The sequence below is a fragment of the Labrus mixtus genome, chromosome 13 (assembly GCF_963584025.1).
Source record: "Labrus mixtus chromosome 13, fLabMix1.1, whole genome shotgun sequence".
NCBI classification, from domain to species: domain Eukaryota; kingdom Metazoa; phylum Chordata; class Actinopteri; order Labriformes; family Labridae; genus Labrus; species Labrus mixtus.
The window spans coordinates 24791096-24815712 of NC_083624.1; the positions used below are offsets into that span (position 1 = coordinate 24791096).

General features: G+C 41.5%; 1 protein-coding gene across 1 annotated transcript in view; it reads right to left on the reverse strand.

Annotated features, from left to right (window-relative positions):
• Positions 1–105: 105 nt before the first annotated feature.
• LOC132987337 (activin receptor type-1-like) overlaps positions 106–24617 on the reverse strand; it is a 27515-nt gene continuing 3003 nt past the window's right edge. Inside the window, exons 2-12 of the mRNA XM_061054336.1 lie at positions 14663–14736; positions 13867–14121; positions 12817–13089; positions 12363–12623; positions 9715–9920; positions 6668–6767; positions 5066–5212; positions 3146–3421; positions 2034–2231; positions 1319–1449; positions 106–1199 (exon numbers count right to left, since the gene is read on the reverse strand). Coding sequence (XP_060910319.1) covers positions 1065–1199; positions 1319–1449; positions 2034–2231; positions 3146–3421; positions 5066–5212; positions 6668–6767; positions 9715–9920; positions 12363–12623; positions 12817–13089; positions 13867–14121; positions 14663–14729 — 2049 coding nt within the window. The 5' untranslated portion in view covers positions 14730–14736 and the 3' untranslated portion in view covers positions 106–1064. The remainder of the gene's footprint in view (positions 1200–1318; positions 1450–2033; positions 2232–3145; positions 3422–5065; positions 5213–6667; positions 6768–9714; positions 9921–12362; positions 12624–12816; positions 13090–13866; positions 14122–14662; positions 14737–24617) is intronic.

The window sequence follows — 24617 nt, forward strand, 5'->3', positions numbered from 1 at the left end:
ATATTTTTGAAACTAAGTGGTGGACCGAGTGACTGGATCCATGCTGCTGTCACGGCTAAACATGAAGAAACCTGCTAGATAAATCATCAAGACAAGAGACAGATATATAACACATCTTTTCTATTTAATTAATATAAATCACTAATTGATATAAAATGTTAAAGAAATAAAAAAAAAAAAGGCTGAAGTTTGACTTCATTTACTTGACAATGCACGTGTTAAGACAGGATACAGGCTTTACAGGCTTACTTACAGGCCTCTGGAGGAACAGAGTTCAGCATCATCTAGCAAGATATTTTATTTGTTCTTTTGAGCATTTGCCCTCTGTAAAGCTGAAGAAACCAAACAAAGAACAGGAAGATCATTTAACGTAAGGTCCATAGTGATATACAAAACATTTTCGCGACACCTTTAAAGTTGGACGATATCTCAGGAAAAGAAATGACGCCGGCTGCACAACTAAATGTTACAGTTTGGGTGAAATCCCAAAGAAACCTTACAGAACTGTAAACAAAGGTGCATGACATTACAAAGGAAACGTACCACTGCTTGCTGAGATCACTGTTTAAAGAAAGTATGCAGGTTGGATTGGCAAGCTGACTTCTTTTTTTCCCAAATGAATTCACCGTAATGCAAGTGAACAAGGCAGAACAATGAAAAAGATCCAAGTGAATATGTTGTCATGTTCAGACATTTTCAAAACTGATAAATGTGTCTAACAGATTCTGCAGTTCTAACAAAAGCACAGCCTACTCAAATGCTCAGGTAACAGCTTCTTCCTTGAAGAACAATGCTAACAATCCATCTCCTATGTCATTAATTGAATAGATATTTTTCAATTTCTAAGACCGTTGGCCGTCTCAGAAATGTCCGGTAAGCCATCTTTGGATGCCAAAATGTGTCCCGCCAAGTGTTTTTTTAAAATAAATATTAGGTCCGTGCCACTATAAGGGCACTGAAACCATCAAGTCTCTTGTCTTGTGATTTTCTCTTTACGATGCTCGACCCTCTGGGATTGTCTTCCAAGGCCTTTCCTAGCGCGCCTCTTCTTCTCCAGGCCAGCCTCAAATGTCTGTTTTGATTTTGTCCAGAGAGTTGTCGATCTTTGTGAGAGTCTTTTTGATGCGTAACGCAGTTAATCTGGCCGATGGATTCTGGTACCAGCACTCCTTCATGAGTTTAGCCATGGAGGTTAAAGTCTAAAAAAAAAGGGAGAATGAGACATTCAAGCAATTGTGTTGGTTTTGTAATCATGAGAACATGAAACAATTTTTTATTTCTGGCCATACAAAAAAAAGCCTGTTTGATTTTTACTCACTGGGTCTGAAAACCATCTGTTGGGTATGTTTGGCCTCTGCTGATCAACACACACAACCTTCTTCATGTCCTCAAAGCTGGGATCAGTCGGGACCACGTCATGAAAGGGTGGCTTGTAGTCTTCTACAATGCCTACAAGTGGAACAAAGTTTGCAACAATTCACCTTTAAGAGTATAAAACTCGAGACAAACGAATGAACTATCAAATCACTACCATTTAAAAATACATCAGGGTGAATGAATAATGGATTCATAACAGAGCAAGACCAGTTTGTCCACATCTTAATCTCAAGTGCAGCCTCAGGACTGAATGAATATCTGAGTTTGTTGGAGTGACAATCAATATCTCAAGTGTTACTGAAAGCTCAGTTGCTAATTTAAAACGATAAACCTCTTTGGCACAAGAGGAGGTTTTATTATGCCTCTGCTTTCTCCACAGACCAGTCAGTGAATGCTGAAGTTTGTATCAAGGCCAAATGTTTCTACAAGTAGCAGAAGAAAAAAAAAACATTTTGCCTAGTCTGAGTTCTTAATTTTGCTTCCACGCGATCTCTTTTCATTACCGATCAAATGCTCAAACTACCCCAATGCCATCGCTAACGACAATACATCAACCTATTCCCCGACTGATGGATTCGATGAATATTAAGTGACATAAGTTAAGACTTGACTGCACTGAATCCAGCAGTGGCATGTTGTGTTGATCATGTACTGACCGTTGCTGACCGTCCTCCGGGCGATCTCCCACAGGACGAGGCCCAGAGCCCAAATGTCCACTCTCTTGAAGGACTCGAAACAGTCCATCTGGATGGAGTCGTCAAGCACTTCTGGGGCCATGTAGCGCTTTGTGCCCACTTTAGGATTGTTCCCCACATCTAACTCGTTGGTGTCTTGGAAATGCATGACCGCCAGACCTGGAAGGAGAACACAAGAGCACTTTTAAAGACCCAGACATAGGACACAACCTCCAAATAATTAATACGGTACATTGTGTTTGTTGAAGTTTTCCTTCCAAACAAAGCTCAAATTACCATCTTTATATTCTTTAAAATGACATAACCTTTTTTCAGTCGTCAGTATCTACAAGTAACAACTATAATCATATAATGATTTTTGTTTTTGACTGCTTAAAAGATCACTTATAAATCACTTCAAGATTCAAGATGCCAACATCATATTTGTGTGATTTGAGTTGATATTGTGATGTCACTGGTGTTATTATGCACAAGCTTGATGCTGCCTGAGTGAATTAAAAAAAAACTAATTGAAGTATAAGTAAGCCAAACTCCTTCTTGTGGAGAGGGGTCTTTGAATCAAATTTGGCGAGAACAAAAAAAAACTTCAACATCAAGCGATTTAAAAGCAGTACTTGTTTGTGATAAACAGTCTTTTCCACTCACACAGGATGTACTCAGACCAAAGAACAACTGGCTTTGGAGACAAACAAGTGTTGCTGTGTCCGAACTGCGTCATCTGGTACATAATCATTACAACTGAATTTGTAAACATGTCAAGCCTTCGCCAGGTTAGTGCTTGAATGTGAATTTTTTTGTTGATACAAGCGTTTGAAATGGGAACATTGGTGTTTAGGACAAAGTGGTCTCTTAATGTGTTTTTGATTTAAGCTGAGAGGTTCAGCAGTAGTTGTTCTTTCTGAATTACCAGCAAATATAGCTAACTAGACAGATAAGAGAAGAGCACATCCTTTTCACATCCTGTGAACTAAATATTTAACTTCAAGCTTTCATAGCTACTGGATTTTTACAAAGAAGAAGAAAGGAAACAAAGACATGAACATAAAAAAAAATGTATCAGTTCATTTTCTTACCTAGGTCAGCGATGCAGCACTGTCCGTTCTTTTTAACCAGTATGTTTTTGCTCTTGAGGTCACGGTGGGCGATGGCCGGTTTGCCCTGAGTGCCAAAGATCTCGACATGGAGATGTGCCACCCCGCTCGCGATGGAGAGCGCCATGCGGAGGCAGCCGGACGCATCGAGGGTGCTGAGCTGGAGATAGTCGTACAAAGAGCCCATCTCATGGAAGTGTGTGATCAACCACAGCTGAGTGCTGGAGTTCCTCGAGGTCATGTCTGAAGCTATGAAGCCTGAATCAAGAAAAGCAACATGCAAAAAAACAACTTCTTAAAAATGTTGGTCAAAGCAGGCACTTTAATAACAAATGGCACATGGGTGGGGATGTGTAGTACACTGAGTAGCAGTTAAAAGCAGGGAGAGATAAACAGCTAATATAAAGGCTTCAGCAACTACATCAACCATGTGATGAAATGTTAACATGCACAGAGAGATACTGTCACATTAACTGCAACCAACACTGGCTGCTTTTTTAAACAGTATTGATTGATCACAAGCTTTCAATGGCCTTGCTCCAAATAACACAAAGATCTATTCATTCCCTTTGTGCCCGGGGGCGACCTCTGGTGACTGTGTCTATAGTTCAGCCTGGCGCTCCTGGACCATGCGACCAAAGGTGACCAGGACTTTGCTGTGACAGCACCTCAAAAACAATGAATCCTCTATTTAAACTTTGTTTAATATATATATATATTTTTTTTAATTCTTAAGGCAAGGCAAGTTTATTTATATAGCACATATCAACAACAAGGCAATTCAAAGTGCTTCACACAAGACATCAAAAGCATCATGACAGAGGAAAGAAAAGAAACATTAAAATAGAACATTAAAAAATCACTGAAATTATTAAATCTGAAAATATGTTCAAATAAAAATAATTAAAATTAAATTAATTGAAATAAATAAAGTAAAAATATAAGAACTAACTTAACTATAACTTACTGGGCTTCATCATCAACATCCCTCATTTGACATTTATGACTTCATTAGTTTAAGGATCTCTATATTGTTTTTATTTGTGCTTCCCCCCTCTTTTTTTTTTTTTTTTTTTTTTTTTTTTTAAATCAAGCACTCAGCAACCTAGTAAGGAACAAAAAAGTTATTATGACTATTAATAATATGATGTTCAACTCTCTCCCTGGTGGATACTGTAATTCCACTGTGGTCTAACCTACTTTAAAAGTAAAAACATCCAATTTTTAAACCTTCAAACCCGATTACTCCCAGCATTACTTCCCAACTGTCTATCCAGTTCAGCCGGGAAATACAGTATGAGGATGACAGAAGCTTCTTTTTGTGAAAATGAAATGACAATAGGGCAGGGTTAAAGCTCCTGTGTTAGGTAATGTCTCATCCTGTTTGTTTTTTTAAGGGTCAAATGCGTCACTCAATGAAAATATTTGCCATGGATAATACAAACAAAGGTTGTGTTTGCAGCATGCAGGTAAGATCTTTGTCTGACACTTTCCCCGCAGCAGCAGTGTCAGACATTCAAATAACTTTATAGGAATCTTCTTGTTGATGATCTTGTTTGCTCTTGTAGGCTATAAGGAGGCATCAGTATTCATTTCAGTCTGTTTCATGATTAGCTAAAACTCCTCTAAGGAGCTTTAAATTGAACAATAAGTCATTTGTATTCTTTATGTCAGTATCAAATATTTTGGTCAGTGAGTTTTCAGATAACAGAAGGTCTTTAAACTGTAAGAAGTGCATGTGTTTTCAGATTGATTACATATATTCAGTTGTACCAAATAAAGCCTCCTAACACAGATAGAAGTGACAGCAGGATATTAAACAGAACTCTGACAGGTGTTTCGTCCAGCTGTATTTCTTTTTCACAGCTCACCGAGCCTTAATGCATGAGATATAGAACGTACCCAGGATGTTCTCGTGTCTCAGCAGCACTGAATTGTAGATCTCGGTCTCTCTGAACCAGGACTTCTCGTCTCTGGAGGAGAAGATTTTGACTGCAACGCTCTCTCCCTGCCACTGGCCCCTCCACACTTCACCGTAACGGCCCTTACCTGGCAGGCAGAAACAAGGGAGAAGTTAACAAACGGCACACACAGAAATACACTAATACAAATATCTGTTTCTCATTTGAGTGACGGGTTCAACATGTTTTAAGAAATATGAGACCAAGTAAAAAATATTATTATAGCATTTATGCAAGAATGTACCCGAATACATAAATGCAAATACCTTTGAAATCATGACAGTAATTTGCTAAAGGCTGTTCCTTCAAAATTGTATCAAAAAGATTTTTGATATGACCTTCTTTTTTTAAAAATATATTTTCTAAATGTGGAAGGGTTGCTAATTTCTTAATACCATTATTGAAATAAAACTCTAAAGCACACTTGGCCTTGTTCAGCTAATCATCTCTCTGAAAGGAGCAGATTCCAGCATCTCAAAATAAGAACCGCTGTACACTAAGCTCGCTGGCCCACTTCAAAACAGAAGACAAAGTAACTTGATGGATGATGAAGGTTTAGCAGCTGTAGACCACGATATGTTTTTCTTAAGTTGAATGAAATAAGACAGAAATAAAGGCAAAATAAGCACATTCACATCATTTGCCAGAAAACAAACATGAATGCTACTGTAGCCATGACTACTTCCTGTGAACATAGAAAAAGTGCTGAGTTTGTAGTAATATAATATGGTTGTGTGTCCCCAAAATGACCATAAATCAATTCATACTTAATCAATTTGTTAGCATCTTTTAGGTAAGCAATTTCTCACTCCAATAATACAAGTGGTGCAGAAGAGTGATGAGTCAATTTCTTATTTCAACAAGATGAGCTCTCAGCCCTCTACACTCATTTCTATAGCAACGTGTTTGCCCACATGAATCGGGCTGCTGTTTGTCACATTTTCTCTAACATTTAACACACTAAAACTAATCTCAAAAACGACATTTTCCCAACGTTTGGCTCCAGGGAACGGCTGAATTTAAAAAAAGGTTGCTGACACTTGTTCATTCATCTTTGCCCAATATCTTTGCCCAATTTCAGAATGTCCTCACTGCACTGGTCTGTTTAGCAACCCAGATATTTTTTAAAGCGGTGTATTGCTGGTGAATACATGTACTTGTGATGCATGTGTTTTATGGTATTTGACAATCTACAGTTTTAAAGGCAGATAAATCAGCATCTTAGTATCTATGAAGATATGGACCATATGGTTCAGTTAGCAGGTTTATCAAGCAGCTGAGGTCTCACAGTGGGCTTCATCAAAGTATTGTTTACATTATACAGATGTAATAGTATATATTGTATACTTGGAGATATCTGTCCTTCATACATGGTACATTAAATCGAGACGTGTCACCTTTTTGGTGAGACTTCACGGCGTTTCTTCTAAGTGTCCACTGTGTCAGCACAGTGGGAGTGCTTTTATTGAAATGAATGAGGGGGCAGCGTCTTTGGAGGGTGTGCTATTGTCAGTGAGAAAACAGCCTTTAACAGGACACTTACCCACACACTCATTGAGTGTGATTTGTCGTGCAACGGTTCTTTGAACAAGGAAAGGGAGTCCAGAGCCACTCCCTGAAGTGCAGGAATGATCCAGCAGATCCTGGAAAAGAGGAAAAACAGAAACACATACTGACTAAAGGGCTTGAATATTTACATTTGTGTGTGTGTGTGTGTGTGTGTGTGTGTGTGTGTGTGTTTTCTAAGCGAGCTATTTTGTATGAAAACCTTCCCAAAGGAATCCTGTGGCTCGAGCCTTAAAAATGATGAAATAGGGAGCATCTGGGTCTCAGATGGAGATTAATACAAGCAGGCCTTTGATGTGGCAACCACATAGGAAAGAGGGGGTATGCTGTGTGTGTGTGTGTGTGTGTGTGTGTGTGTGTTTCTGTGCTGTAGGTGCAGGCTGCCCCCTGCTGAGTAAACAACAGAAGTGCCACCCCCTTCCTTGTGACTGGTGTGGGTGCTGGAGATTTTATCTAATCCATGGGCCAGACTCCAAAACAGGCGCAATGCTGCTAAGCCTTTTATTTTTACCTCAGACAGAAGAAGACGTGCAGCCTCCAAGTGCTGCCACAAGGGGGCAGTGCACAGCAACAGAGTCAGCAGCTGCTTAGCAAAAACAAACCAGCAAACAAGGAGGGGAGGCTGAGGTTTGGAAACAACAGAGGAGAGTGATGCCTCAAATAAAAAGATGCATAATGCAGGAGGTGCCTGAGAGACGTTTTGGAATCACAACACAGGAATGAAAGACCATCAAATGAATGATGAGTCTCTTCGGCAGAGAGTTTAAATCGCCCGCTTTGGTACAGGAGGATTGTTTCGAGGGGGGCATATTTGGGCCAGGCTGTCAGGCGGCAGAAGCAGAAGGTTGCAATATCATAATAATCAGTGACGATTTTTGAGCAGTGGGCGGCTGAGGGAGAAGCACATGTGTTTGGGTCTGATTTGCTTTTCACAGCCGCACCGCTGTTCCTAATAACCCGTCTCATGATCTTGCCAAGAACTTTTTAATTATGCTGAGAAAGAAAAAAAAAAACATTCTGCGGCTCCATATTTGGGATTTTTATTGCCAAGTGCATTGACAGACTTTAGAAAAAGCGTGGAGGGAAGCCAAAATCAGCTATTCCTTTGACACACACCCACACACACATGAATAATCAGTTCTATGTTAACAGTTGGGCATTCATTTACAAGTTTTATAATAAGATAAAACCAAAATATTGGGGAGTATAGTGATTGCTGAAGAAGCTACAGATTGTATACATGTATTATTTATTATTTTTTAAAGTATGTGTAATATAAGTCTTTGTAGAGGATTCACTGTAAAATTACAAACTTAACAGTTACAGGCGTGCGTTTTAAACGGTAAAAACTAGACCTTGTTTAAGTTTCTCCTGAACTTGATTCCAAGTGTGTGAGCCAGTGAATGTGCTGGGTTGTCTTACAGACTGAATGCTAACCACAAGACTCCACCTAAACTCTGGATCAGTTTAGTGGCTCTCCAAACAGAAACCACTCTGAGAGCTTAACATCCACGCTTGAGTGGAGAGAAAATAAATAGCAAAAGACATTCCTGCACCGACTGGAAAAAACGACTAAAAAGATGCTAAACAAGTTTTTCCGACCTTGAATTCCACCAAAAGCCTAACCCACCACACACACACTCTCACACACTCACATTTTGTGCATATGTAGCCACCATGCTTTTAATGTTTTTAGATTAGAATGACCAAATACTCTTGGGATTATGATCTTGAAAGTGCACAAAGTTCAGAAGCCAGTCTGCACAGCTGAATTTAATCATTTTTTCGAGACAGGCCTTGACCTCGGAGAGCCTAAGCAGTAAGCACTAAAAGGTATTAAGGCTTAAACATTACTTGAGTGTTTTTATTTCACCGGAATTTCATAACATTTATTGAACCAAACTTTTTAAGCACAACATTTAGTGATTTATTCTTAAGTGTGTTAACCTGAACCATCAAGTGCACTGGGATTTAGTGTCTGCATTAAGATACAGAACTGAAGTTTTAGATACATTGATTTGCATTTATAACTTTTGGTCCAGTGAAAACATTTTCTTTTGTCTGGACTGGAAGGGAAGTTTATTTCACTGTGATTATGTTGCATGCTAAGTTTCTTCTTTCAACTTCTTCAAGTTGTCTTCACAACACTTTTGACGACAGTAACAACACCTGAACGTCTTGATCTCACATCTAGATTAGAGTCAAACCAGGTTTATCAGGCCTCTGTGTCTTGATTGTATGTTATCTTGTGGGAAATAGAGCACACGAGTACAAAAGGCCGGAAGTCCCAACTAATCCAAGCCAAACAGTGCTTTGACGCATCAGCTGAATCCCTGCAGTTACTGCAACATATCATTTTGGATAAAATACACACTTGCACTTCAGAGCAACTTTTTAAAAAGGGCTACCCTACCAACCCCGTGTAGAAACAAGATTTGATGCGCAATCAAAATGATTTACAGATCTATGAGATAACAACTAACACTAGACAACCAGTGATTTTCATTTCTTTGCTGCTTTAAACTGTTTTTTTCTTTTTTACAATTGCAAAGCATTGTAAAGCGGTAAAAAAGATAAAAGCTTGAATTGTGATCAGTTGAGGAATGTGAAAAATGTTGTGAACATATATTTAAAAACAACCTAATGCTTTACATCAGTATGTATGGAGAAGGAGTTTCAGCTATCTAAAGAACAAAGTAAAAATCTTTTTTTACTGATACTGATCCCATTGATTTCAAATAACATCTTAAACTGATAAATATGTAAATCATTTTACATATTTCAGCTGGGCCAATGGAACATTTTTCAGACACATGAAGTAAAACCAACACTATTTAGGTATGACATGTTTCCATATACTATACACGACTGAGCAGTTTTTTTACTTATTCAAACTTCTCTCACACAGCAGGCATGATCTGCCCGACAGAGCATGTGGTCATTAAAGTTTGCTTGGTGCAGCTCGCTACAGTTCTTTCTAATATTTTTCAGAGGCATCCTCCCACATGTGTATGCAACACTCACCGCCAGAGTGCTCTCCCCCACGTTGGACGCTATCAGGCCGTCAATAGTTCCATATTCTGCATCTCGTGATGTCAGTCTCTCCATTTGGTTGGTGTGGATGCGTCTGAACACCAGAATGGCAACGGCAGAGAGAATAACGAGGACGATGATGGGTCCCACGATGACTAAAGCCAGTGTGGTCACGCTGTAGTTTGATAGCTCCTCAGCTGTAAGGGGGGAGAGAAAAGGAGGCACAATGTAAGAGATTGCTTCAGACTATCAGGTCATGTAATAGAATTGTTAAAAAAAATAGCTGTATTTTTAAAGATAACATTGTGCTTGAATCTGTGAGAAGACTGAGTTTGGTTCCTCAAAGGTATAATATGTGTATATATATATATATATATATATATATATATATATATAGACTTTATTTGGCATGGACATCACAGATACATTGGACGAACCAGATGCATTGTTTAAGTGTTTTAGCAAGCATGCTAGTTCTCAACACCTGTCCACAGGAGGCTTTAGAAAGGAAAACAATCAAGAAAAGTGATAAAACAGAGAAAACAATAAGGAGAGAATAAATAAATAGACATAAACTATAGAGCAAAGGCAGCATGTTCAAACAACAAACCAGTCAGAATATGCTCCATTTTAAACATAAATATAGCAGATATCAAATATATCCTCATTAAATTAATCTGTGAGTAATGACTTTCTAAAAAAGAGTGAATTCAAACTCCCTCTGGTCTTGTTGTTTTTGTTTCTGTGTTCACACGGGACAGGACAGCGCTTCCTTCAGCTTGTAATGTTTCGCTCAGAGGCTCAAACATGTTTCATTCACTTGAGACCCTCCCTGTCCGACCTTTAGTCCCACCACCACTTGCGGGGAAAAGAGAGACCCCCCGACCACACGTAGGGATGCTGCTAGTGGAGGCATGGTGGTCGCAAAAGTACCAATATTGGAGACTTTTCAAACAGACTAAAATAACTTTCTTGGGTTAAAAAAGTTCAAAGAAAATAGAATCGACTTTGAGCTGCATATCTGAATGGAGATAAGTTAGAAATGGCTGCACTTGGTGGGAACACTTAAGGGGTTGTGGGAGGAGGGGAAGCGGTGCACTGAAGGGACAGCTTTGTTTTGGTTTGAGAGACCGGTGCAACATCTACTGGACATCTAGTTTGGAAGTTGCATACTATATTTTTCAGTAAAAAACAGATGAGGGCGTCCGTTTAGAAATAAGCAATGATTTCACCAGAAGTGATCGTAGTTTGAAATGTTGAGGGCAAACCTCTTCTCTAACTTGACAACACATAATGATGCTCGAGCATACAAATCCCAGGCTTGTAGCACTCTGCAGACCTTCTGAAGAAACTGAGTAAGTGTGGAGGGTGAAGACACACACACACACACACACACACACACACACACACACACACACACACACACACACACACACACACACACACACACACACACACACACACACACACACACACACACACACACACACACACACACACACACACACACACACACACACACACACACACACACACACACACACACACACACACACACACACACACACACACACACACACACACACACACACACACACACACACACACACACACACACACACACACACACACACACACACACACAGAGACACACAGAGACACACACAGAGAGAGAGAGAGAGAGAGAGAGAGAGAGAGAGAGAGAGAGAGAGGGGTCCTCTGTTGCGGCCCGAGGAACTGACCACCATTCACACTTTGCAAACATTCCAGGGAAAAAGACGACACGGCTCGGCCTGTAGCACTGACAATGATCCCCTTCTCTCAACGCTAATAATGACCTGGAGTAAACTCTAGAATACACATACAGCTACATATTCTAGACATGAACCAAAAACACACAAAAGGGGTGCATTTAGTTAGAAATTGGGGGCAACAATGACGTAACTATAGCATAATTACGTTGGAACATAAGGCATTAGAGAATAAAGCAACACTGTGAAAATACTTAAATGACTCTTTCATCCAGATTTCAAATTCTCTAGCTCTCATCTAATGCCTAAATGTAAAAACCAGGAAGGATACAGCCATGGTATTTGTGGTACACACATGTAGAAAGAAAGTGAAGGTAAACAAACAACTGTGTGTAGAAAGCCTGCCTCTCCCTCAATCCCCCCCCCCCCCCCCCCCCCCGGGCTCTTAGGGTCTGCCAGCTCTGACAGCCTCAGAGAGCACAGAGAGAGGAAGTGGTCCGTGACAAAACGATATTCTAAACCTGTCCTTTGGTTGCCCATTGGCTCCTCCATATTTGTTTCAAACGGTGCCAGAAGTGTGACCACACAGAGATGTAACTCAGACCAACAGAAAAACACCAACAACAAAAAAACATGGAAGATAATTTCACAGCCAATCACAAAGCCCCTCTGAGTGTAGCAGGATAGAGAGCAATTCATGTTTATTTGTCCTAAAAGGTCATCACTGACCCAAATGGTTGCTCCTTTGGTTTTTTTTAAATATACTACTTTCTCTGGACCTGGAGAAGTGATTTGGTTTTAGAGTGCACAAGGAACTCTTTAGCACATATGAAATGCAGCCACATCTCAAACTGTGCTCGAGGTGCATTCTGGGTAGTCTAGATGTACCTTTGACAGGAAGCTGCACAGTGCTGTTCATGTTGCACAGATGCCCGTGGCAGCACTCCACAATCTGCTCTCTGGAAGGTGGGGTCTTGCAGGTCAACGTGCTCTGCTCGTAGACCTTGAAGCAGCCTTTCTGGTACACCAGGGAGCCGCCGCTGACCGTCAGGGAAGAGAAACACTGGTGGCCCATGCAGCGCCTCCCTGTTACACACGAGCTGCCCTCACACACACACTGATGCTCCTCTTTGATCAGGGGCTTTCCCTCTGCAAGAGATTTAAAAAGAACACATTGATGTAATATAACAACATGTAAAGGTAAAAAAAAAAGGTATGGTTGTTGTATTTGAGAAATTTAAAGCATTTTATTGTGTTTGTCGTAGAAATAAAATTGTGAGGGACATAAGGTCTATGAAGAACAGAAGCCAGGAGAAATGTGCACAATGTGTAACAAAGTCACCTTTCCCCGGAGCTTGCACAGTGACGTTCATGTTACACAGATGGCCCTGGCAGCACTTGACGACGCGGGCCGACGAGGGCGGCGTGGCACAGGTGGCTCTGTCCTCCTCGTTGTCCCTCAGGCAGCCCTTCTGTTGGATGGCCACCCCATCAATCATCTTCAGGGAGGAGAAACAGTGCTGGCCCATGCAGCGGCGGTCACGCTCGCACACGCCGCCTTCGCACACACACTCCTGCTCCCTGAGGACCGGTCTGCCAGCAGACGGTTCTGTAGCTGATAAGAGGAAACAGAGATATGGGGGGGGGGGGGGAACCATTACAGAGGAACCATTAGTATCCCATTAAATGAAATGGCACTCACTTAGGTCAGAAAGTTGGAAGGGGCTGTTGGCTAGCTGAAGAGGCAAATCAAGTCAATTTAATTTTCTGAGTGTGTACAGATTTGTATGTGTAGAAAATATTGTTGCTGGTTTTAACTATATTGTTCAGTCCAAATGGAAAAGCGGCTGACTGAAAAAAACTCAACAGAAAAGGATTGTGGGCAGTGATCTGATCTTTACTACAGCAGAAGTTTAAAGGCTTTATATGTGATTTTTTGATCCAGCAGATGTCGCCCTTGAGCACCAGCATGAAACCAAAACAACTCGCGCTGCATTGTTGTGTTAGCATGCTAATGCTAGTGATCTTTATTATGCTCGTATCTTCACACTGCATGTAAATTTACCTGAAATGAGCGTGATCTAGAAACACAGTTAAGCAGTGAGTACAGTATGTTATTCTTCTTTTCTCTAGTCCCTCAATTAAACAACTTTTATACGTGAAGGGAGGAGTCAGCCGGCCGTCCGGGCGATGTAAACAAACTGAAGATAGGACTCTGAAAACTCTGAAAACATCACAGACAGTGGGACTCGGGTGTTACACTCATTGTAGACAGTCATGACTCATTATTATTTTCAGAGGATATACTTGATTTATATTATATTTAAGTGTGAAAAATCACATATAAAGCCTTTAAACAGTATAATAGTCACTGACATACAAAACACCTCACCTTTAACCTGTGACTGCAAGGAGATGTTCATGTTACACAAATCCCCAGAGCAGCACTCCACCACCAGCTCAGGCGTTGACAGGCTTCTGCAGTGTTGGGACCCTTCCTCACCAGCCAGAACACAGCCCTTTTGGAGAACAGTCGTCCCGTTCTGTATGGATAGGGAGGCGAAGCACTGCCGGCCGACACATCGGCCCCCACTGCTGCAGGACTCTCCGTCACACAAACATTCAACGTTTCTCGCACCAACATCCCCTAAAAAAATAAAATAAAAATACGGAACTAGTTAGATATGATCTTTAATTGGCTCAAATATGTTTTGTGACGATACACGAACAATGCTCATCCTTCTTTTATAAGGATGCATGTATTTTTATTCTAATCATGGAGAGAGGTGTGTGGCAATCCACCCTATAAAAGCTCCACTTTCCACTGCATTCCTCAGCCACTGCAGTTGTTTAAAATAACACTGAGAGACAGCAGATGAGAGGCAGACAGACTGAGGAGGGGCGGTGATAAGGGAAAAAAAAATGTGTGAATTTTTGGTCTTTGCCTGTGTGAGAATTAAGGGGGGCAGGAAAACACAGAATGGGAACAGATCAAGTGCAGATCTTTACACCTATGTATGTGATTGGGACAAGGACTTTGCATTTCTCCACATTCAGACATCATAAGAAAGCTAAGTTAAACCAGATCCTGTCTATTCATGTGAGCAGAGAGCTCTCCTCCCCCTTGCTAACGCTTTCCCTCAGGTCTGATGTGACAAGCTGTGTTGGTTTTTTTTAAAGATGCTTACCATCCAAGCTCGAGCAGGGAACGACCAGGGCGATCAGAACCAAAAGAGACAAACCCCTGACCATCATGGTAGACCTAAAGGGGGAAAAAAAGAACACAAACCTTAGGACTGCACTTTAATGAATATTTGCATTTTGCTAGGAAAAAGGGCAGTCACTGCAGCCACAGTCAAAGATTGCCATTTTTGTGTTGTTGTCTTCAAAATATTTGGGTTATTTTTGTGAACAATCTTTGTGGGATACCACGCAGTGAGACATAACACCACAAGAGCGAGACAGATACTGACAGAATATGCCGCTGACCTAAGAGTATTACAGAAAGCAATTTTACAGGGGGGGGAGAGAGCTTTCTTATTTTACAGAGGGGGGAAGAAATCAAAAAGAGTCAACACCAAGTTTTAAAATGCTCATCTAAAGTGGGTCTCATGCCTTCCTGTTGTCCTGGCAACAAGGCATTGAGTGGCAAGCAATGGGGAGACTGGTGCTTTCCTATTGGCTGCCTCTGTGCATGCATGTGTGTGTGGGTGCGTGTGAGTGTGTGTGTGTGTTGGAGGGACAGGCTGCTTGGCAAGTGTGGGGGGAGAGGAGCAGACAGACGAGAGGAGGAGGAGGAGGAGGAGGAAGAAGAAGAGGAGGAGAGGAGCGCAGCAGGGAGAATGAGTGTGGGTGCCCAAATACTATCGTTTAGAGACCTAGAGACAGTCTGATCCTTCAATATTTAATGTGTCTGTAGGAGTGCCCACATACGCCACGGAGCTATGTTTGTTTGCTTTACCCAGTGACACATTTTAGCTGACGACCAGTTTAACTCGCACTGTAAACTCATGGGAACAACTACACATTTTGTAAAGATGATATGTGAGCTTTGTGGAGACATCGTTGCCCGAAGCATGCCCCGGTTACGCCGTATTCAGCACTGCGGCTGTTATCTTGGAAGCATGTGTGTGTGCGCCCGAGTGCATCTGTGAAACAGATAAATACCCAGTGCCCCTTCCCTTACCCCTACCGCTACCCTCTACCCCTCTACCCCCCCCTCCTCTAGGCCTTTGTGCCTGTCTTGCAGACATAAATGATTAAGCACGTAATGTTAGCATTAGCCCAACGGCGGCGTCTGTACGGGCCGCATGCACACAGACCACATGCTGCTCCTTTAATCAGAGCACAAAACAGAGGCTGCCACACAGAGATAATCAGGAGCTCTGTCTGCTCCCTTTGGACCAGGGGGGAGAGAGAGAGAGAGAGGGTGGGGCAGCAATGGGGGCATAAAGAGGGCATGTGGAGGCGAGGGAGGTACATAGCCAGGGGGCAACTGGGGGACAGTGGGTCAGAGAAGGGCAGACAACAAGGCTAATGTGTGCTGCATGCATGGAGGTAGGGCTAAATGTAGGGAAGTGGGACAAGGAGGTGTCTGGTGTCAGAGCCCATGGGGACAGCAGGAAGAAGGGCACCATGCTGGCTGGGTGTGGTGGGACGGGGCCGGGGGGGGGGGGGGGGGGGCAGGGGGCTGGAGGGAAACAGGATAAAGAGAGATAAGCAGATGCGTAAAAGAACAATAGTCTGAACTGAAGAGCAACTACACTAGAGCCAAGGAAAAAGTGATTCTGTCTCGCTGGATATCTTCATATTGACTCATATCAGTCAAGTAGAAAGAGAACAATATCCTCACACACACACACACACACACACACACACACACACACACACACACACACACACTGCTGACAGATCAATACTTACCTCAATTAACTAAGTAGAGCATGTCATGGGGCTCGGTTTAATGGCTTCAATTAGTGTAGGTAAATGATTTGCTGCGTTTTCTTTGTTTACATTTACTGCTGAAAGACCCTCGACGGGGCGCTTAAATCATCTCCCTCTCTATTTATCTCTCCCACGCAGACACTGTCTTAAATAAGCTGTGGTACAGTGGGAAGACGCAGCCAAGTAGAAGAGTTATAAGTCTGTAGTTATTAACACAGAAGATATTTCGGACTGCAGAAAACCTTTGCACAAAGTGCTCCACATCACACACACATCAGGCAGACCTAGAAGGTAACATACTGTCATGTTAGATAACAGCTCTGCTAGACAAACACAGAGCTAGCACCGGTCATGATATTGGAAACCTCGGAGGGGATTCTTGGAAAGGAGAGAGGCAAGGGGGCGAGAGCATCTGCAGAACCGATTGCGATCCGAGAAGACAACTTCATGGCGCTGGCGCACGTATAAATGTGTGTGAGTGTGTAAGAAGTGTGTGTGTGTGTGTGTGTGTGAGAGACGTGTGTGTTTGTTGCAGTGCTCCATCCCTGCGTATTGAATTCTCTGGCAGTGCTCCGCAGTGTGTGTGTGTGTTCACTGGGCTGACATCCTGCCAAGGGTGTGCTCTCATTTCCCCCCTCTCTATCTCTCTCAACCCCCCATCTTTCCTTTTATTCCTTCTTCCTTTGCCCTCTGATGTGCTGCTGAAATAGGAAACCAGGAGAAATGGTATTTATAGCTTACTCTCTTTATGTTAATTGCTGTTGGGACTAAAAGCCTAACGGGCCCTACAACATTATGATTCAAGCAATATTTTTTATCGAGCTTAAAAAGGAGGCAAAATGCTGTTTTAACTGAGTGAATGTTTGTTTTACACTGCATCGTGTGACGAGTCCTTCACTTTTACTCTCACCTTCAATCTCCTTGAATCAACACTTCAAGGTGTCTAGAGCTCACATTTTGCATCTAAGGTAAGTAAATCAAGTACTGTTAAAGTGCTGCTGGTTAACCATTTTCAGATTGCAGTTCCACCTCATGAAGCACCCTCACATTTCTATGACAGTCATGTTGACGGCGAGACATCACAGGGGCGTATATTTAGAGACTTGAACTGGCAGCGTGAATAGATCTTCATCAGAGAAGATCTGCTTCTTTTTTTTTTTTTTACATTAAAACATTAATTAGGTGCTAAAGTTCATAGTACTTTGTAGATGTAAATGTTACATACAAAACACAGCATGTCAAATACACACACTGAAAGTCAGCAGACACAGCTCCACCTTAATCAAGCTGAAACACATAAAGGCTACTTCTACTTAAAATAAACGTGTAATATTCTTGTATAAAGAATCACGGGGTAACTTGTGATTTGATACGCGATTCTTATCCCATGATAACAATTGTATCATGACACTACAATATGGACATAATGCACCAAAATCGTATAATGATTAGAGATACACCGATTGGGCAGATCAGGACTGATGTTTCAAAGAACAATTCAGCCGATTTGACAATTCTGATGTTTGTTTCCTGACTTCTTTTTATGTCAAACTTCCACAATGACAGACACATGACAGTTTGTTCAACAGGTGTCTTCATGTGCCCAATAAAAAAAACGTCTTCTCTGAATCAGTCGTTCGGTGTACAAGACGCCAGGCAGCATTACATTCATTTGGCACAACAAATAAACATCAGCAACTTGCCGATGTGTAGATATCTGTCAACAGGGAGCGATATCGTCAGATACCGATGTTGAACCGATGCATCGGTGGCGCATCCCTCATAATGATTCATCACAATATCTTAACAGGAGGAGTAAAGAAAAAAAGGAATACTACAAAAAGCTTGAGTGCAGGATTACAGTATTTCATCACTGTAATCTGGTGTCATCCTGCATCTGCCTTTAACTTCTTTTCAACGCTGTCGAGCATTATTGCGCCGTCTTCTCTTCTCTCACTATCAACTCCCAAATTTCCCCTCGGGGGATCAATAAAGTACTATCCTAACTTCATGTTTTTGCCAATTTACCTCGGTTCATGTCTTCCTAATAAAGCCACCATAGAGAGTCAGCCAGTAGTTGTGACATCATGTGGTAAGACACATTATCAGGGTAATCTTTCTGGAACGCTGTATTTTTTATTTTTTTAATCAACATGGCAGCAATGATACAATTGAATTATATCACACCAGTCAGAACGATGTCATACTGCTGAATCAATGTCACCCTTAGTTTGCATATATAAAAAGTAGTCCTTGTGCACAGTCAGTACTTTTTTTTGCCAAAAATGTATGCCATTACTTTAGAAATGATTCTCAAAGCAGTGTTTTATATTAAAACTGATGGACTTGTGCTTAATTCATCTAAATATTTATTCAGCTGCAGGTATTTGTTTGATGATATCAATGCCTCTGAGATGTGTAAGCACTGACCTCGCCCCTGGAAATACAGAAAACCACATTCAGCTCCACACGAAGTGAGTGTGCAGCCCAGAGAGGAACAGACCGGGCCCAGTGAGAAGTACTTTAGGGTCGACTCCTGCTGATTGCTGCTGGAGATACTTGAAAGTGATCCTACATATCAAGGCTCCCACTTTACGACGCCACGTTTCCTTCTCAGACTTTTTTTCCCCAATGATCCCCATCCAGAGGGCCTTCTCCATAAGCACGTCTTTAAGAAGCTGAGCAGAGCTTAACTTGATTAGATGGAGATGATTAAACATGCCACTCAAATGCAGTGATTTATCCATTTGAACCACAACAGAGATGCACTCAGACAGTTATGTTGGTTTAAATACATTTGAGGAGGTGTTACATATTCCCGCTAACAAGACTTTGCCTTAACATGTCCTGGTGAGTCTAATGTTTTATTTATTTTTTTATGTCTCTAGGTGACATTTTCAAAGTGATCTTTTTTTTTTAAATAGCTTTCAACAACAAATAAAACCTTTTAGTCTGGTTGCTGCTTATTTTGGTCTGTTTCATATTCAGGTCATGACGAAGGAGAGAATGACAAAACACTACTTTGTCTGATGAGCAGTGATGTATCACTGAGGTTGAGGAGGGAGGAGGGCTGGAGGCCCTGCAGGAGCTGCTGACTCATCATGCTGGCAAAGAGGGAGACGAGGGGTGGAATCTGTGTCTGAGCTGGCAGGCTGGCACAGTTACCGTGGCACAAATAGCCTGGGCACCGAGGAGAAACTGCAGCAAACTGCGGGGCGCTCGGAAAAGAGAGCAGGCGGAGACTGGGGCAATGCAGAGCCCGCTGTGTGCGTGTCCCTGTTCCATTCCCCAGACTCAGACCCAGACAGCCAGAGAGTCGGCATGCCGTCAGGGACACGCAGATGGTTCGCTCCTAGGTGCATGTGGGTGTTAATACAGACCTGAGGGCGAAAGTCCTCCTCTCTGCAGCAGCAGCCCACATTCATATTCACACTACAGCTCAGCAAATCAACACACTCAGCTCAGTCTGAAAAACAGAATCTGCCTACAGTCAAACACACCACTCGGGATGACTAAAACAAAGCTAATGGAATAAACACACTTTAATGTTGTGGGTTATATGAGTGTGGCTGTTCCCTGCAAGACCAGAATTCTAATCATCAGTTTTCAAAAACCCTCGTTCAACTCACAATTTTTTTTGTCAGTTGAAACTCTGCACGTTTGTTTTGTAGCTCCATCATTGTACACAGACCAACGCCAGAGCAACAGTGTGGATGGGTGTTAAATTTAAAAGCCACAAATTGCTCAGCCAATGTTCATGAGGTTTTTTATCCGAAGCCGAATTATCCGCAGAAGTCTCCTCCTCTACCAAAACAAACCAAGCTGGTGACTAATAGCATGTAAAACACTGAGTCAAGCAGTTATGTGATAAAAAAATGTGGATTTGTCTGCTGTTCCTCTGCAGGGTTTAAGGACTCACTAGTTGAATCAAATCCTTCAACGATCAAATTATCAAGTTAAAAACAGTACTTACATGACTTCAAATATCAAGAAATAAATATTCCAGCCTAAATATTCTTCTTATGTGAAGACGAGAGACTGCTAAACTCTGACAAAGGTGCATATTAGGAGTAAAACATTAGACTCGTTTGGACTGATAAAGCAGTCTTGACTCTAATAAAATAAATAAAGAAGAGTTGAGGCATCAGCCTAGACAGCAAAATCTGATATGATAACCACCAGACAGACAAAATCCTGAGTCGGGCATGGCCTTATTTAGAGGAATTACACACAGATTTGATACCAAAGTGCTCACAAACTTGGTCGAATGTGGGAATACAGTTAATCTAACCATCAAAAGAAGGGTGCACACTTACGGCTCAAACATCTGTGTTGGATTGAAATAATATTTGAGTATCAGCGGGGTCAACTCAGATAAAACTGCACTTCAAGGGTAAAGGAAAACCCAACAATGTGCCAACATTAGGGCTGGGAATCTTTGGGTGTCTCACGATTCGATTTCAATTCTTGGGGTCATGATACGATTCAGAATCTATTTTCGATTCAAAATGATTCTGGATTCAAAAAATGTATTTATGAATTAGTACATACTTCAGGATCTACTAGTTGACGATTTCACCATTTCCGTCATCTTGTTTCAGGAAGAGCCCAAAATCCAACATTGTCTTTGGACCAACCACAAACTGGGCAACAAGACATAAGTCAAGTATGAAGACTGTTTGCTTCCAGTTCAGGAGAAATTTGGAGAGATATAGTTCTTGATGACAACTTGGAAATCTTTCAACAACATAAAAACATCTAGTTAGCTGTTTTACTGATGAAGATTTTAGTTGGCAAATCACTACAGCTATTGTTAATGCTTCACAGATTCTTGAGGTTTGTTTCCATGCTAGAAGGCTCTCGCTCATTAAAACATTCTTTATGGAAGAAACAGTTGCCAAAGCTTTAAATGCAAACATACCCTGGCAATGTTTCATTTTTTTAAATGGGTCAACCCAATAGAATAAAACCAAACTCAGTACTGTGTAGGATGCAGTATTTAGATATTTTGAACTCAATGCAGAGGTGTGTGATCTTGTTTGGATGCAACAGAAAAATGTCTGTTTGATTCCCTCTGGATACTCTTAAAGATGTTTGGTTCGGCTAAACAAAAGTCAAGCTTATTAGAAACATACCTTGCCAGCCAAAGGGATTCAACTAAAGAGAAATAAAAGAGGGATTTGATCTGGACCCCTTGAAGAGCCCCTCGAATCTGCAGCACCCAATCAGATAAAGCAACGTTCCATCTCTTAGGGCCTACAGTTATTGAACCCTGCCTCCTTTCACAATAAGAGGAATGCAACTGGATGCAAATGCCCTTCTGTCTAAGTTTGATTCTCGCTCACACATTTGTTGTTGTAGGCAACAACATAGCAGGTTCTTGTTTCCTAAGATACAGTGTAATCCAGGGTGTGTGCATACACACACAAACAGTGGATCAAATGTAATCAGAGACAATAGTCACCTTGTTTTCCTGTTGTAGTCCCACCCTTCCTTTCACCTCCACAGCAAAAACACCAATCTGACACACAAAATAATCCATTTACATTTATCTCCTGGTGAAATTCCATGAAGATGTAGGGTTTTTTGGACAATACATAAATCACAGAGCAATGGCTTTAAAAGAGACACGGCCCTGAATCTTCCCCAGACACAACAAAGCCTGCACAAAGAACTGAAACAACACTTACATTTCAATACAACGATAGATGTTTTTAGTTCTCTAGTGGTTCTCTCTATGGCTTTACATTGTTTGAAGTCCTGTGGGACTAAACTTGAAAAGGTTTAACAGCCCACTGAAGACTCTGTTAACAAGTCTTCTAGGCAGTGGTCACCATAGCAATTAGACATCCATTTTCACACGGCCATCAAAACATCAGCCAATTCAAACACAGTCTTAATGTCAGTCATGTTTGCTTCCAGAGGAATGCACAAACACTCTCCCCTCCAAACGAGCGTCTCACAAAGTTCACTAGCCAAGGGGGGAATACTTTTCTCTAAAAGGACATTTTGTTTGATTTGTACACCTTTCTAACACATTTTTCTTCTTGAGGAACAATTAGAGGAGGCAAACAGACAAAAAAAAAGCTGTGCGGACAGCTCCTCAAAGCTCAGGGAGGATTTTGTTTTGATCCATTCTGAGGTGGATCTGCCAAACACTGAGCTAAATGAGTCAGACGGCTAATATGATACTAACCATGGCTGTGTGACCCACAAACGTCGACCTCACCATTCACCACTGTGGTGAGAATCACTCAGCAAACAGCTTGCAACAAAACAATGAATGTGTATACAGCGCTACACACAGGGCCATTACATCCTGCTGCCAACAGAGACTTTACAGCCGGGAGTTTTCTGGCTTTCCCGAGAGGAGTCACTTCTGAGGAAAAAGACCAGAACACTAACTTTAGAGATGTCAACATGGGAATTTAAAGCTTCTATGTGCATGTGGGTTAAATTCATGTATCAAATTTCATGAATTTCAACTGTGGTTATATGGTGTTATATCTGTTTTTGTATTGAAAAGTTTAAGAAAATAATCATCATCATATGTACATTCATTTGATCTAGTAAAAAATGTTCTTAGCACTGATCGCAATTGACTATTTTCAAAGATATTTTGCATGAGTTTGAGGGAAGTCAATTGAAAGAAATCAAATGAATAGATCATTCATTAAGCAAAAAAAATTATTTGTTTAAGGTCCTTATTTGTGATTACTTGTATTTTTAAATTTGACTCTTTAACTATCTTTTGATTTCTGACGACCGCTATTGTGAAATTTCCCAAATTAATGTTTGTTTATTTGTTAAGAGTCCCATTAGCGGTCCTGAGATCTCAGCCATTCATCCTTTAGTTCGAAAGAAATTTCCTCAGATTCTATGATTATATTATATGTAAATGCAGATATCTCTAACATATTGAAAATATTTATTTCTGTCATTTTGCACTGCCCTATACCTTCAAGATAAAAATATATATATATATATGAAAGATGATAACATTACAAATTCTCCATTTTGGCTCCATCAGGAAATAATGGACTGGTAGTAAATCAAACAATTTCCATGAGAAACCCGCCATAGTATCAGAAGTACTCCGCTTTACGACCTTGTGACCCCCTGAGATTAAACATAAATTATTCTCAGTGCCTAGACAAAGTGCCCTCACCAAATAAGAGCCTGTTCCTGGGACTGGGAATAAGATCAGAGAGAAGAGGCAGCAACAGAAACAAAGCCACAACTTTCCCCACTAACAGCTGAGCGATAAGACAAGAGCACTGAGGCGAGTGAAGGGCTCATAAAATGTGTATTGCAGACTGTCTCCAGTGCAGTCTGGGGTGAGCATAGAGAGAGAGAGAGAGAGAGAGAGAGAGAGAGAGAGAGGGCACTGCAGATCTATGTGTGTGTGCATCAGTGCAGACAGTGTCTCCCTTCTCTCTGTCTCCACATGTCTCCGTCCACATTTGAAGACAGCACAAGAGAAATCAATATGTCTGTAGAGAGCCACCAGAAGAAGAAGAGGAAGAAAAGGAGAGCAGGATTTACAAAATCTGGCATATTCACAGGCGCTCCTTTTATCTCATTCTCTTTCCCCCCCTCTCTAACTTCCCGTGTCATGCTGAGACTGCAGTGCCCGCAAGTCCCAGACAGCTCCTCTCATCATGATATGTTTGGGCTACATAAGGCTGATGATGATGATTATTAAAAAGGCTCAAGGATCTTCTTCTTTTTTTTTTGACTAATAATAACACTGCAGACAGAGGGCCCCTTTCTGAAAAAGCTGGACATGAGCACAGAGCAGAAGTGAATTTCAGCCCACATGCTGTATTCCTCCGCAGCCTGCCGCCTCATCTCATGCCAGGTTTGTTGCTAGTCAAACTTTATAGTATAAGTCAGCATAATACACACATAACTGCACGTGCACACACACACACACACACACACACACACACACACACACACACACACACACACACACACACACACACACACACACACACACACACACACACACACACACACACACACACACACACACACACACACACACACACACACACACACACACACACACACACACACACACACACACACACACACACACACACACACACACACACACACACACACACACACACACACACACAACACACACACACACACACACACACACACACACACACACACACACACACACAC